Source organism: Corythoichthys intestinalis, chromosome 1, assembly GCF_030265065.1.
Source record: "Corythoichthys intestinalis isolate RoL2023-P3 chromosome 1, ASM3026506v1, whole genome shotgun sequence".
Lineage (NCBI taxonomy): Eukaryota > Metazoa > Chordata > Actinopteri > Syngnathiformes > Syngnathidae > Corythoichthys > Corythoichthys intestinalis.
Window position 1 is genome coordinate 47,890,538 of NC_080395.1, and position 15,436 is coordinate 47,905,973.

Here is a 15,436-nt window from a genome sequence, read left to right on the forward strand (position 1 = left end):
CACACTGAAGATATGACTCTTACACGAGTAAAAGTAGTCAGTGTACAGCTTATATAGTAGCGTAAATTTACTGTTCCCTCAAAATAACTCAAAGTACAGCCATTATTAATAGTACTAGTATTCAAATAAATATTGTTTTTTATATATATAAAAAAAAAAAAAAAAAAAAAAAAAATCCCCGAAACGCATCATATACCCAAACTTTTGTAAAAAGGTCGCAAACCAATGCATGCACAGTTAGCTAGTGCATGTACTATGAATGTGCCACTCACATCCAATTAGGTTGTGACACCCTGTACGTCCACCAACAAAGCTGTCCCAAAGCAGCCTGCTAAGCTACCCGTGACTTAAATGGCAGTGCACTATCTCAGCCAACACTGGGTAACTACCCAAAGTGTGCATTTGGTACAACATTAATATCCTTCAATCATACCTGGTACCGCACACGACCATGGCTAAAGTATTCTCTTGTACGAGATGCCCCCATCTGTTTCCCCTGTTGAAAATATGGGATTGCTGGAGCATGATGTGTACATATGATGTCTTCTACACATTTCTGACTGTCCCCTCATACATGCCTGCCTGCAACCGGCTGTGCTTTTTACCTGTTTCAATTTGAACTGCGTTTATGTGCTGCACGCTCGTGGCTTGACTGACGTCAAGTTCATCTTATAATTGTTGCGCTCGTAAGCATTTTTTGTATTCAAAATGATTTTCTCCATTATCAGAGGTCTGAGAAACGCGAGATTTGTATACTTAAATACATTTTTTTTTGTTTTGTCCTGTTTTATAAATCTCTTTTGGCCTCACATAGCTTAACTCTTTGGCTGCCATAGACGGCAATAAACGTCCAATCCATTTCAACTGCGAGGGGCTAAAAGCGATCAAATTAATGATCGAATAAACATTCGATTGCTACCAGCCCTTGGCAGAATAGATGTTTTCAATATCAATTTCCATATTTTACAAACAAACAAAAAACACACCTGTGATCTGGGCTGGTAGTGAATAACTCAAGCTAATGATAACTTGTGAATAGATCCTCCAATTTCCTTAAATAACTTTTTTTAATGTCTGATTACAAAGTTATCCTAATAACATAGTTGCCCAAGTCATATTTCAATTTATTTTTAGAACAAAAACACACACAAAAAAGCCTCTACAAAGCAAACAGATTCAATGCCATTTTTAGTGAACATATTGGGGGGCGGGGGGGCAACGGTGTTGCAACAGACTAATTGATGTCACACAATATTCCCCATGAGAAAAGAAGACAGTAAGGTAGTCCAGTGTTTAAACAAAATGCCTCTTTAATGTGTAAGTGTCAACAGCAGTACAAAAGATGGAGTGATGTGAGAAGCTCTCTGCAACACAATTTTCTTCTCTTTTACACAAATGGGGGAACTTTTTGAGGTAAATGAGTAAACAGGCTGCTAGTCAGCCTCCTGTCATATTGTTACAATGGACTGACACATAGAGAAATGCTATTACACCATCAAATGCCTGAACTGATTCTTGCCAGCATCATTTAGTTCCTTATTTTTATACAGTATGCACATTTCAATGATGCCTATATGCATCCAAATATGTCATTTATGCATCATGTCTTGGTTTTGACTTTCTGCAAGTAATACTAAAAAAGCCAGGGAGATTGCACACACGCACTCACACGCACACATTGTCAAATGATCCACTGCCATTGACAGTCAAAATGGATTGGACGTCTTTCGCCGTCAATGGCATCTAATGAGTTAAGTTTAGCACACGTCAATACTGCACATGGAAACAAAGAGCTGCTGGTGGACACTAGGAAGCCAAATAAACATAGGAAACAAACATTTTGTTCTTTTAGCAATATCACCTAACAAATAATCTTTTTTCATGTATAAAGAATGTGAACACAATGATGGCAACATTATTAAGTTGAATTAAAAACTTTACATTGAACTGTACAAGATATTATGATAAACTATTTACATATTCAGACATAGTTTTTTTTTTTTTTAAAGCAGCAACAGACACTATGTAATTTGTTTTCTCTCTAAAACACGCAAACAATACTTTCCATTTGCCTACTGTAGGTACCTGCCAGGTGAAAAAAGGTATATTTATATATTTACGCAGATTGCCAGCGGTGTTAAAAAAAAAAAAAAAAAAATCAAGGCTCGGGTGATGGAAGAGCCTGACACAGTGTTGCTTAAGAAACAACTAAAAAGCAACAAGTACCTCTAGAACAACACTAAATAAAATGTTGCCCTTTTGAACAGCAGCTAGCACATCAGTCCAGCATGTCAGTGAATTGTGCTGATTAAATTAACACACACAACATTCTCACCATTTTCCTTGCTCCAAAAAAAAAAGTTAAAAAATAAAAAATTACAGTAAAAAGATTGAACCAGCATATGCGCTTTTTGTCCTTAGTTGTTCATTCTAACCATTTGCATGGAGAATTAAGAGAACACATTGAAAATACAAGAAGAAAGTTGGCAAGAAGAGAACAGCATTTTGCCACAAATAAATATATGCACATTCCCACTTTTCATATGATAGAAAACAGCATGTTGAAAACAATCACACTTGTTGGTAAAGTAAATACACGGCTGTTTTTGTCTTAGTGCTGTATGCTTGTACAATGATTAGAATCAATTTATTAATATCAAGTGCTTCATGTTGAAATGAATACTCCTCTTTTACGCGACTGGAAGAGTGATACAGTGGTGCCTTGACATTTTTTGGGGGAGGTCCAAATTGTCATTGAGCTGGATTTTTAAAAATTATTTTATTTTAGTTTTTTTTTTTTTTTTATTATGTTTTGTTTCGACTTTCAAGCAAAAGATTTGAGTACAGTATGATTAAAGTGAACTCAACTCACTTTACATCTATGAACCATTTTGCAGCTGGTGACAATTATCTTTTTAATGGTTATAAAACAAAAACAAATTGTCATTTCTATGGTTACCAAGTTAATTTAAGTCATATCTCATGGCATCACTGTGACATATTTTGATTGAAAGATTTTAATTAGCCCAGGGATGATTATCAGAACTCAGACATGTGATCGTAATTCAGCTCAGTACAATGATTTTTTTTTTTCAAACGTGTACTCAAATAGATCGATGAAAAGAAATTCAAATAGATTAGCCACAGACATAACTCACACTTGCCAAAATAATCAAATAAAAATAGATTTTTTTCCGCCCCAGCATATATGTACAATTAACATCTGAAATAAGATGGTGAATTTCCAAACTTCCAATTAATAAACATGTTTCATTCCCATTGTGGTTCTCTGATTGTCCTTTTTGTTATTTTAGTGACAATTCTTGTAACTCGTAATAGATACAACTAGTTAATAGAGTCATACACAACACTGGTGTTTTCTGGCTAAAGGAAGCCTGCTGTCAAATTTGAAGTTCCCCCCTCAAAAGTGTTCATCCGTCACACATGTGTATTTGCATAAATAAACTAAATAGACCTTAAAAACAAACACAAAAGTATTAAAATCTGGCAACTGTGAGAGCAAACCCACTTGAGCACATATGGGGACTTTAGTTAATTCATTGTGTATTTTTTTCTTCTTCAAACAGATTCACATTAATCAGAATTGATCAAAAATACAATTTATATCCAGTGCTTTAAACACTTGTGAAACAGCGTCTCCTTTATGAGTTCGTCTTATTATTTTTTTCTTCTTCCTTGTCTTTTCGCCACATGAGGAGGGGTCAAGTTTCAGTCCTTTGTAGTTAGCCCCCACTGAACGTGTGAGGCATGGTCATATTGACGATATTTACAATCACATACAAATCATTTCAACCACCAGCAGCCTGGAGGAACACAAGTTGTCAGGAGATGCACTCTGTAAATTCAGTTGTAGCTTAAATTCAGAAAAGAATGACAATAAATAATAATGAAGACAAGAGACGGATGCCTCCTAATTGGGATGAAGTGATGCGAGCGTGGGGAGATCCAGTGATCGGCCGGCGGGATCAAAAATGAACAGATTCAAGGGCGAGCGGGGAGAATAACTGAAGTCATGCATTAATAATGGTGCATTTCACATGATATCCAGTCGTCAGTCATTTTAATAATCCCCCACAGCTTGATGTACTTGTTCCATCTGCTCGCCAGCGGCCGATGACGGGGCCGTGGCGCTGGCCCCATGGAGGCCTCACATCCAGCACTTTGATGGAAGGACGCACACCTTTGCTTCTATTGTTGGCCTTGTGTGTTTTCTCCGAGCCAGATGGCGCCCCCTGTGGACTCGGGTTATTCCGGGTGGGGGTCAGAGCTGGGCGTTGGGAGCAGGGGTGGGGGGAGCCACTTAAAACCTTGTGCCCTATAAAGAGGATCTGAGTCTAAAATGGAGGCTTTGACTGCTCGAGAGCTTTATCGAGCCATGGAGGTCACTTGTCAGCAAATACCAGGGGTGTCCAAGCAATGGCCACAGAACACATAAGTTCATATATGAGCTTTTTAACAGTAATTTTGTAGAGGTGCATGTTTTTCAACAGGCATGGGTGAGGGAGGCTCTGACACTACCGCACTAGTAATTTCAAGTGTGGAACCAATTTAACTAATGCACAACTGCCAGCAGACGGCAGCAACGCACCATTTTAGGAATGAAATCGGCCTAATTAGTGAATTTACTTGAGAGGTTTTTGGGGGAAATATCTATATTTTATGTTTGAAACCAAACACCTACATCTACTGCTGATTACTCAAGAAATGAAAACAATAAGTTTTTTCCCTGGAGTTATGAATAAAATTAGCCTATTTTCTTGGTTGGTAGACTTGAACTTGATATACAGTATAGTTTTCATCGCAATATGGCTTTGGCTGTTCAGAAAACAGGTGGTAATGGAAGCTGTATAGATAAGTAATGAAAATGTGCAAAGCTGAAGACTGTTCTTCTCAATTGGGGGTGTGTAGCTTAGAAATTTCAACACTTTCATTTTTCTTGATTTTTATCATTCTGTGACTTTTTACTCTATTGTCTAGCTGGTTTTGAAATCAATAAATCAATCGTATTATTTCATATCTACGTACACTGATGGATTGGTTTTAGCATGTCACGTCAAAAGGAGAAGAATGTATTTGGCCCTTGCATTTTTCCCTTTTTCTGAATGTAGCCCTCTGTGAAAAAAAAAAAATTGGACACCCCTGGAGGAGACAAAAACATTGCTCTGGTTGAGAAATGTGTGGTTTAAAAAGAGGACACAATGAGAATAAGTGCACTTGACTAATGTTTTAGGTTATCTATTGTACAAATGTCCTCACGTCTTAAGACTGCACCAGTAATCAAGTCATTGCATCGACCCAATGACTGTGCTCTGCTTTAAGACTTCTTAGTGTCCGTTTAAGATTTACAATGTTGAAAAAAAATAATTAAAAAGAAAAAAAAGTTTAGGAGCTAAGACTTTAAACTTGCCCTCTAAATGGGGCTAAAGCGTTTAAGAGAATGTGTCGCTACACAATTTGAGATTGTAATGCCTCCAAAGCTGCCTTTCGCCGCTCTTCCAATCCGGCGGATTGGCGGCCTGTTGGCCCTGGAGCATTCTGGCCTGATTACAACCACTCAGATTAAAACATTGCTGACTGGGAATGGCTAGTAGAATTGGGAAAGAGCGAGTGACGATGTGGTACCGCTTTGTCTTGAGCGGATTGGGTTCATGATTACAGGGAGCACTTCCTAATTTGGAAAGATAATGCATTCTGATTATTTGTTATTAATTTCTCTCTTAATCGGTGTTACTTGTTTGGCACTGAAGCTCAAGGAGTTTAATAGCATACATTTTACTGATACTGATGCATGTTGGAACTATGTGACCTTTTTTACTGGTAATGTCGCCATGATGATCAGACACATTCACAAGCTGTTGGCTGGCACACTATACCTGAGCGAGACATTTATGTCATGTCCCAAAACGGTTCGGAAACAAGGTCAATAACAATAAAAACGAGCAAATGTTTGATTTCAAGTTCTGCATGTTCTAGGTCACAGCCGTTTTGTTTTAGATGCCTTTGATCACAATGACATGAGAAAATGACATTTAGAAAAAAGAAAGATATATATAGCTACACACACACGAAGAAACGCTTAAGACCAAATAGCTTTTTGTTGATTTACGGAAGCCACATTCTGTCTTGTATCATCTTTTCGTCCTCCTCTTGAATACTGTCAAACCTCGGTGGTGCCGTTTTAAAACTTGGGGACGTCCGTTAGTTGGCGCTGACTGGCTCTTGTGTTTCATTTTCACTACTGTAGTCTGATTTGGGCTCGTCCTCAAAGTCTTCGTACATGTCCATGTCGTCCTCGCCGTTGACCGGCTCGCTGTTGTTGGCCATGTTGTTGGCCTCCAGCTTCATGTTGAAAGTGCTCTGGATGACGGGGATGGTCGGCTCAGGACTCGCCGATGCGCTTGAGCACTCCGACGTCATCTGCGGTGAGGGTGTCGTCGTTGCCATGGCGATGGCTCCAGGGTAGACCATGTTGGCGCTCGTGGTGATGGGAATCTGTGGTGGTTGCCTGTATGTAAAAGAGGACATGACATTTTCTGTAAAAATGCAAAATCTTACTGACTGAATTTACCTTGTTTCTGTACCATCATTAAGGTGCACCTGACTATTAGCCGCCATTCACCAAATTTGACATGAAACCGGCATTTGTTCATCGATAACCCGCACCGGACTATAACCCGTAGCTGTCTTCACTATATTATGGGATATTTACTCCAAAATTAACTGGTAACATTTTATTTTAAAGGTGGCGTCATAAGACTGTCATTAGACTCTCATAATTATGACATGACACTGTCATAAGCATTGATGAATGCTTACAACAGATGTCATTTAGTGTCATCCAGCAAATTATCTCACTTTTGAATGGATGTAAAAGATCCGAGCTGGACATAAATGGAGTTGGAGACAAAATTTGCCGGATGACACTTAATGACATCTGTTTTAAAGCATTCATTAATGTCCATGACAGTGTCATGGCATAATCATGTCAATACAGTCTTATGATATAGCTGTCGAATAAAGTGTTATCTGTGATCCCAAATAAATCAACAAATAAGACGCAGGGTTCAAAATGAGCGAAAGCTTATACTCTGAAAATTTCGGTACTTACTGAATGAAGACAAGTTCCAATTTTTTCCCCAAAAGTTTTAGCACGGCAGAAATAGAGATATAACAAGATCTTTATTTAATAGTCTCATCAAGTCCGTTCTTTTTATCTAGATTAAATTTTAGATCTGTAAGATTGTTTTTTGGGCTTTGCACCACAAATCTTTCCATTATTATGGCTTCAATTTTTGGAAACTAAAAACGTCCTGGTCAGTCTGGGTCAATAATAAGATTTTTGGCTTGGAATTGCCGAGGACTAAACTAAAGAGATGAATGAATGACATAAAAATACAACTTTTTGGGTGACATTGGGGAGTCTGAAAGGAACAGTAATATTGACTCATGTGCTGTTGCAGTGGATGATTGATGGGCAGGCCACTTAAGAGTGTGATTGACATTGGAACACCTGGAGAAGAGTGCTGGAATACGCCACTCTCAGTAAATTCAAGTGCCAGCCGCCCACGGGCTTCTCCAAGTCTGTACTTACGGCCTCAATCCTATAATAAGCAATGCACTTCATGCCCCATTTGCAGGCTGCTATTGTCAAAAATGATTAAACCGCTGCTATTGATTTTAACACACATGTGCAGTAAGGTTAAGTCAACAAGAGCGTGTGGGAAATGGTGTTACATCATGAACAGAACTTATAGTTTTATGCGTCATTCCAGAACTGGAGGGTGTTTTCTGTATACCTCCGTTGAAATTTTGAATAAAGGAAGCACAAAATATAAAATGCACACATGTTGTGTAAATTATGGTAAAAGTGACTCCCAAATTTTTTTTTGAAATTTTTGATTACCAACTTATGTATTAAATTTTGAAAAAAAATAAAAAATATATAATGAATCCGCTTTTTGCGAGTGTGCGCATACCCGACAGTGAAGAACTGCCTCATCTCTTGCCGCCGTGAGCGCATCATCTGTTTGTATTCCCCGATGCGCAGCTTTTTGCCATCGATGATGCAAGTCCTCTTAGGCCGTGGTTTGTACTTATAATTGGGGTACTTCTCTAAATGGAGCTTACTCAGGCGGGCCTGCTCTTCATAGTACGGCTGTTTGTCCTGGTTGGACATTGACTTCCACCTGGAGCCTGTGCAGAGTAAAAATGAGTTTGCATTTCACAACAAAGAGAGCAATCAAGACATTTCGTGACCAATTGACATTTTGACAAGTCGAAACCGCATTGTGACAAAATGGAAATAGTTTTATGCCGAGCAATACTATTTATAATGTGTCCTGTCTGTTTCAGTTCTTATTCATGTTCAGAAAGGTTTACTTTCAGTCATTTCAATAAATGTTTTTTCTGTTAAATGATTTGATGTGTGCTTTGAAGTGATTGAATTTTACACCCTTTTCAAGAAAGTAAGTAAAAGTAAGTTTTTCAGTGAGGCACATCTGTAACAGAAATCACTTTCGCATTACAGTTTGTCTTTTGTCCATCAAAACCCAAGACTGTGGCCTAGATGATGCAGAAGCATAGATAAAAATTTGAATCAACATCGAGTGACTGAGCAGGCCATAGCTGGTATGCGAAATTAAAACTGTGACTTAAATTAACGTAAATTTTGAGGCGCCTAAGTAATATTTGTGTTTATTAAACCACAAAAACATATTGTGACGGTCAAGGAGGAAGCAGATTGAAACAGAGCACAAAGCAGAACAAAATAATACAATAACTACAGCAATGAAATTGAGTATTTTTACTTTTCAATGTTAAAAGTTAGCTTATTGTTAGATTTCTGTCATTGGCAGCTGCCGACTGTTCCCAGTTAAAAATGATTGGACATCAATGACAGCCAAAAGTTCTAAGAATGTGAAATTTAATTGTTGTTACTGACTATTTGACCATGGGAACATTTGTTTCCCAATTATAGGTTGACCATTGGAATGTATTGTTCTCACCACAGAGCTTACAGTGTACCGTATTCTGACCGCCTTTATTTGCAGTGTGAAAGCATAAAAACGAGTTTTCCATTCCACACTCTCTGAGTGGCTTTAGCACTTAAGTGAGACAAGAGACATTTTCTGGTTTCAGACAGTAAAGAACAACAAGCCAGTGTTCAAAGTATACTTAATCTGAGGGTTGCGACTGTGAGGGCCTCCATGATAGCACTTGGCAAAATTACTGTATAATGGATGGAATAAACAACCGGATTAGACAACCAATCTGTATACATGTATACAGTGTATATTTTATGATAGTAAATGGCTCTAAATCCTCTGTCACACTGTTGGCACAGGCTGTAAGGTAATTTGAGGCGATGTGGCTCAGTAGTAGAGTAGTCAGTTTCCAAACTCCGAGGTCATGGGTTTGATTCCCCACCCTAGTGACCTCATCTAAGTATCCTTGAGGAAGATACTGAACCTGATACTGCGTCAGAAATAGGTAAATGAGGATGTACAGTAGTGTCAAAGTGCTTTGAGTGCCTTCAAAGGTGGAAAGGGGCTGTACAAGTGTAACTCCATTCACCATTTAAGTTAGTTATGAGAGAATTTGAATACACCGTTTAGGTAATTCTCAAGAAACTATTTCTTTGAAGATATCCCTTTTAGGGATATACTCATGAAAACCTGAAATAGTTCAATTTTAGTTGAAAGATGGTTATGTCTATTATGCAACCCAGTCCGCGATTTGTTACCGAAATAGTATTTTAATGTTTTTTAACTGATTTTAGAGTTGTAAATTCATAAATGTAATGCGTCCATGAAAAGCTTTGATGTTTTCACCGCAATACAGCATCATAAATAGTCAATCAATTTTATGGACAATTAAATATTTAATATTTGCTTAAAACTATATAATTTAGCACATTGTGATAAGATATAATGGTTTCTTATTTTGTATTAAAAAAATATCAGCAAAATCTAGAATCCAGGCATGCAGCTTGCTGACCTGCTGCATGATGTTCATGGTGCCATCATAATCACAGTTTTTTTTTGTTTTTAAATAAAGTTACTGACCCATAATGCACACCATTTACCATTTACAAAGAAGTCAAGACAAAAGATGGTGGTACAATGTAAGATTGTTTGGCCTTTTTTTTATATTGCAAATAGTTAAGTTTAGGTATGTTTTTCTATGGGCCTACTTCCCCGCCATAGGTAATCATTACCATAATGTGTAATATTACATGTTTTTAGACATTAATCAGATATTTTAAATAAAATAAATAAAATTAAAATACAAAATTTTAGGGCGCTCAGTTGATGAAAAAAAATCACTACGTCATCATCACTGTTGTCAGTAACGCGTCTAACGAGTTCATTTTTCCAAACCAGTAATCTGATTAAAGTAAGTTTCCTTAGTGTCTGTGCGTTAGTATTTTGTGATTGCCTCATAATGTGTGTAGAATGAAGAATACTGTAGTCATGTACGAAGACCACTTTGAATAGAAAATGTTGCTCTTGAGTTTGTGAGTGACATCACATGTCACGTTTTTCCATCGGAGGACAAAAACAAGCGGGTCACATGTATTACCATGATGTGAGCGCTGAGATTCTCCGACCATAACGAATTAGCCTAGCTACCTCGTCAGAACAAGAACAATCAATGAAAGAGACAAGAGAGATACCACAAACGGCTGCATTTGCTCACTGGAAATAGAGCCATTACTTCACTTTTTGTCCAGTAACGGTGACAAAAATATCCCCGTGCGTTGCAAACATTGCGCTGGCTCAAAAAGACTGTGGACCGCTAAAAACTCCACATTCAATTGAAGGAACCACTTGGAGGTGCAGCACAGCACTATTCAAGTCAAAGCAAAGGTTACAGGTAACGAGAGCACTTCTACAGTTTGTAACCAGCCAATTATATACATTGTATAGTTATAGTTTGTAACCATAGGCAGACTTTGTGGGGCGTCGGGGTGGGGGGCATGTTGATGGACACACCTCATCATTTGTGCGTTTTGTATATTTTCACTACTATTTACATTGTAAATTCTCACTGAATATATCAAAACTATGAATGAACATGTGGAATTATGTACTTGGCAAAAAAGTGAAATAACTGAAAACAGTTTTTATATTCTACTTTCTTCAAAGTATCCACCCTTTGCTTTTATTACTTTTTTGCACAATTTTGACACTTTCAACGAGCTTCAAGATGCAGACACCTGAAAAGATTCTCACTTCACAGGTATTCATAGGTTTAATATGTGAAATTTGCTGCCTTTTCAATGTGGTTGGGACCATCATTTATATCGCATTGCATGAGGTGTGTTCAAACTTTTGGCCTGTACTGTGTATATATGGTATACTGTATATACATCTTGACACTGTTCGTCTTCAATCGTCGGTTCAAGCTCAGTTGATGCTGAAGCTTTTGAAAGTTTTGAAGAAATTCTAAATGTCCCTCTTGCCTCCTCAGGTGTAGTTTTGGCTAAGCAAAGCAAAGGACCGTCTCTAAGGTGCTAGTCACGTGATTTGTTCGAAAAATAATGTGGGCCCATTATGAAATACTTTGAAGGATTCTTGTTCATTTTGTTAATTTTTGTTGTTGTTTATTTGCTTTACAACTTTTATAGACAACATTTTAACGGCCAGGTCTTAATTTTAAAAGGGAAGTTCTGAATTTTTGACGTCAGGTGTTGACGCAGCAAAGCAAAAAAAAAAAGAAAAAGGTAAAAAGTAACTGGTAAATTACTTTTAAAGTAACTTAGTTACTTTGATAATAAAGTAATCAGTAATGTAAGTAGATTACTTTTTTGAGGCGTAATCAGTAATTATATTACTTTTTCAAGTAATCTGTGACAACACTGGTCATCATAGCATTCGTATGTTTTAAGCTACCTTTGGTAATTATCCTTCATTACCGTAATGCATAGCTTTCATGAGAATCACCCATTTGAACCTTTGGTGTCTTTTAGTACTGGGTGCAGTAAATATATTGGCTTACCTAAAATCTTGCTTATATTTGAGTTATGCATGTCCGGGAAGGCCTGAAGGATCTTGCGTCGCTCGTCTTTGGCCCACACCATAAACGCATTCATCGGCCTCTTAATGTGCGGTTCGTTGCTGTTCCTCCCTCTTGACTCCCTGAAGACTCGCGCCTCGGCTGATCCAGCGCCTCCTGGTGACCAAAGGTGATAAAGTAGTGCTTTATTAGCGATGGTATTGACTTGATGATCGGAAAAGGACCATTTAGTTTTATATGCAATGATACACAAATACTGAGGTTGTGTAAATAATCAGTACAATCATTGATTCTATTGTGTAAAAACTTAAATATATGATTTTCGCAAGGTATTTTAATTTGAAGACGTAAAATACTATGGAGATTCAATTTGTTTCCAGCACATTTTTCTAAGCAAAAGGCTTTTGCTTTGTGTTTGCTGTCATCGATTGATATCGAGTATTAGTTTATTTTCATACATATCTGCATGTTTGGGCCTATTGCGTTCCATTAATTTGATGTACTTAAAACCACTGTGCCTGAGTAAAATAACCAATTAGGCACAGAAAGAGTGACTTAGGCATTGCCTGTAACCCCAGAAAGGCACATCTTGAGCAAAAGGCATTATCTATTTATTAATACAAATTCATCTTCAAATGTTCATTGAATGCCACTGCATTAATTCTTGAATATTGGTAAAATCACACACAAATTTATAACCAGTTATTCAATGTTATTATAGTAAGTGCAGTGACTATTTGCATTTTTTTTGGAAGGGCTCAAACTTCTCACATCACTTGCTTACATTTCGGCTCGGCATCCATAAAATGCGCATGTGTGCCAAAACAAATAAGCAGCCGAGCGCTTGAGGCAGTTTGGGAAAAGGAGAGCAAAGCAGAGAAGTTGAGACTTTTGGAAAAGAAAGTGTTCTTCACACATCGGTGATGAGATGATTGCTTTCTCAATCAGGGCATTCACTCTCAACAGAGAGAGCAGAGTTTCTCTCTGTATTAAACTGTACATCAAACTGATAATGATTTCTGTTTGCATGCACATTTGCTTCCTTTTATAAGTAAGATGTGAAAGAATTAAATAAAAGCACGATGAATATTTCAACAAACAAAAACATGTTGATAAACAAGGCTGGAAAAAAATAAGACAAAAAAAGTCTTCCATATGCTACGATACATCTTTAATGATCTCAAGTCTGCAAAAGAAAGCTTGGGATGACTCATGCATATTTCATCATCCACATGTGAAGCCTTCTCATTAGACCATCGCAACCAGCAGCCTGGCACACATTACCTGGCCTTTGATTTCTATTATGATTTCAAATGATAAACAAAATCACATTCTTAATGAATAACGGGGGCCGCCCCTTAAGATTCGTTCACTCTCGTGCTTCCCCAATCACTCGAGACGCCACTGGTTCATTTAAGTATTAACGGCTCTAGCGTCTTCCACGATGGAAGAGTTCGTGTTTCTGTTGTTCTCACGGTAGAAAATGGCCTGCTTCCGTTGTTCAACATTTTAAGTTTTTTAACAGTCAAGAGCAAAATACAGTATCTCTGGAGGAAAAAAAAGAAACACAAGTTTTGTGAATCGTCACAGTATATATACTTACTGTACAGTCACGTTAATAGAAGATTACGCACATATTTTGGCCATTCCAACAAAAAAATAAGCACATGGATATGATTACAGATTTCATAAATACTGCAAATGTTGAAAGTTGGATTAATCTAAACTCCCTCGTACTAAAATTAAACTGACATATGATAATATTTAGATATTTTACAGATTTGTGGTAGACTTTTTTTGTTTGTTTTTAATTCACTTTAGTCATGTCCTTAAAATTTCACTCAGTCCTGTTACCCTTACAAATTACCCCTCTGAAAAATTTTGGAATATTCCACAAATCACATGATCCAAGAGATGTTGCCTCATTCTGATCTCCTGCAGGTCATTGCAAGGCCAAAAGTAAGTTCACTTAATTATTACAATAATTATTCAACTATTATTCTGGGGGTGAAAAATGACTGATGAGTCTGTTACCTTATTTGTATTAAAAGACTTTGTAGGTAATTATTTAATACTGTGTAAATGTGGGGGAGAACAAGTATTTGATACACTGCCAATGGGTTTTCCCATTGGCAGTGTATCAAATACTTGTTCTCCCCACTGCATATGGCGGAAAACACAGACAAGACTGAAAAAGCATGTATTTTAAGCCTAAAGAACTGTTGCGTTTGACAGAACAATATGTCTATATGCTGCCATAGCAGTTTCATGGTGCATTAAGCCCCAGAACTATTTTTAATGTTGTCCATTTTACCCTGGAGACCCCTGTTTACAGACACCACTCAACCGCTTTTGTTTCAACGCAGCCATAAAAAGAAGGTAATTATATTTATTATTCGAAATCTCCATCATTTTTAGCTTAGAATCATTAATTGATGTCTAATATCTAGTTTAAAAAATGACTTTATGAAATTATTAACTTGCATATTTTAAACTTTTAAACAAATTACATCACAATGAAAAAAATAGTGTCTGCAAATGGGTCACGGATATTTACCTCATAATTATCGCTTGATTGTATTTTTTTTTTTTTTGTTACCGATTTTTCCCGATATTTTACATGATAAATAATCTATCAAAGAAGTTTAAAAGGGTAAACATTTCAAAAAGAAAATCTCGACCACTCCTTGATGTGTGCGATTTCTGCATTGCGACCCTTGTTATATTACCATGTTTCACCCATAAAATCCCCCAAAAGTCCGGCTGTGGCCATTCACAGCTGTGTCTTGACACTCGGTGAGAAATGCTACACGGAGTATACGATAATATGTCGTTAAAATCATGGTGTCTTTAATTATGCTCTCTCAGGCTCTCACCTCAAATTAGGTTTTAGGGGTTTAATTTTTTATTTTTTTTTAATGCCCTTCTGTTCAAATCCCCCCCCCCCCGAAAATTAAGATTTTAAGTTTTCCAATGCCAGTGTGGATTTCCTCCTGGAACCCGACAAAGCGTCAGGGCGAGCGCTTTTTTCTCGAGCTTCGAACCGAGTCAAGCGATCCTCAAATGACACTTTCTGCACAGATGAGGAACTGTATAATCAATACAACTTAATGTTCTCAAGCCTGTAAACAATAATTAAAAAAAACAATAAAGAAATACACATGCATATAGGACAATTTTGAAATTTGTCCCTTCAAGTCACCTGAGTGTTTTCCGCAATCGTCGTCGGCTTCACACTCGTGTCCGAGTATTTTTTTTTTATTATTATTATTCCATTTGAATCCATCCAGCACTATCGTCAAGTAATTTCTTGTCATATTTCTCCTTATATTATGCTTAAAAACTCACACATGATTTATTTTAGTCTTGTTACTCAAATGCAGTTTCAGTTCAACAA

At 37.2% G+C, this 15,436-nt stretch overlaps 1 protein-coding gene across 5 annotated transcripts in view; it reads right to left on the reverse strand.

The window, feature by feature from the left end:
• Positions 1 to 1,310: 1,310 nt before the first annotated feature.
• The window catches only part of sox6 (SRY-box transcription factor 6), a 202,737-nt gene continuing 188,611 nt past the window's right edge, over positions 1,311 to 15,436 (reverse strand). For all 5 annotated transcript variants that reach the window (XM_057820051.1, XM_057820286.1, XM_057820200.1 and 2 more), the window contains 3 exons: positions 12,022 to 12,195; positions 7,998 to 8,214; positions 1,311 to 6,526 (listed from right to left, as the gene is read on the reverse strand). In XM_057820051.1, the coding sequence (XP_057676034.1) occupies positions 6,220 to 6,526; positions 7,998 to 8,214; positions 12,022 to 12,195 (698 nt within the window). In that variant the 3' untranslated portion in view covers positions 1,311 to 6,219. The remainder of the gene's footprint in view (positions 6,527 to 7,997; positions 8,215 to 12,021; positions 12,196 to 15,436) is intronic.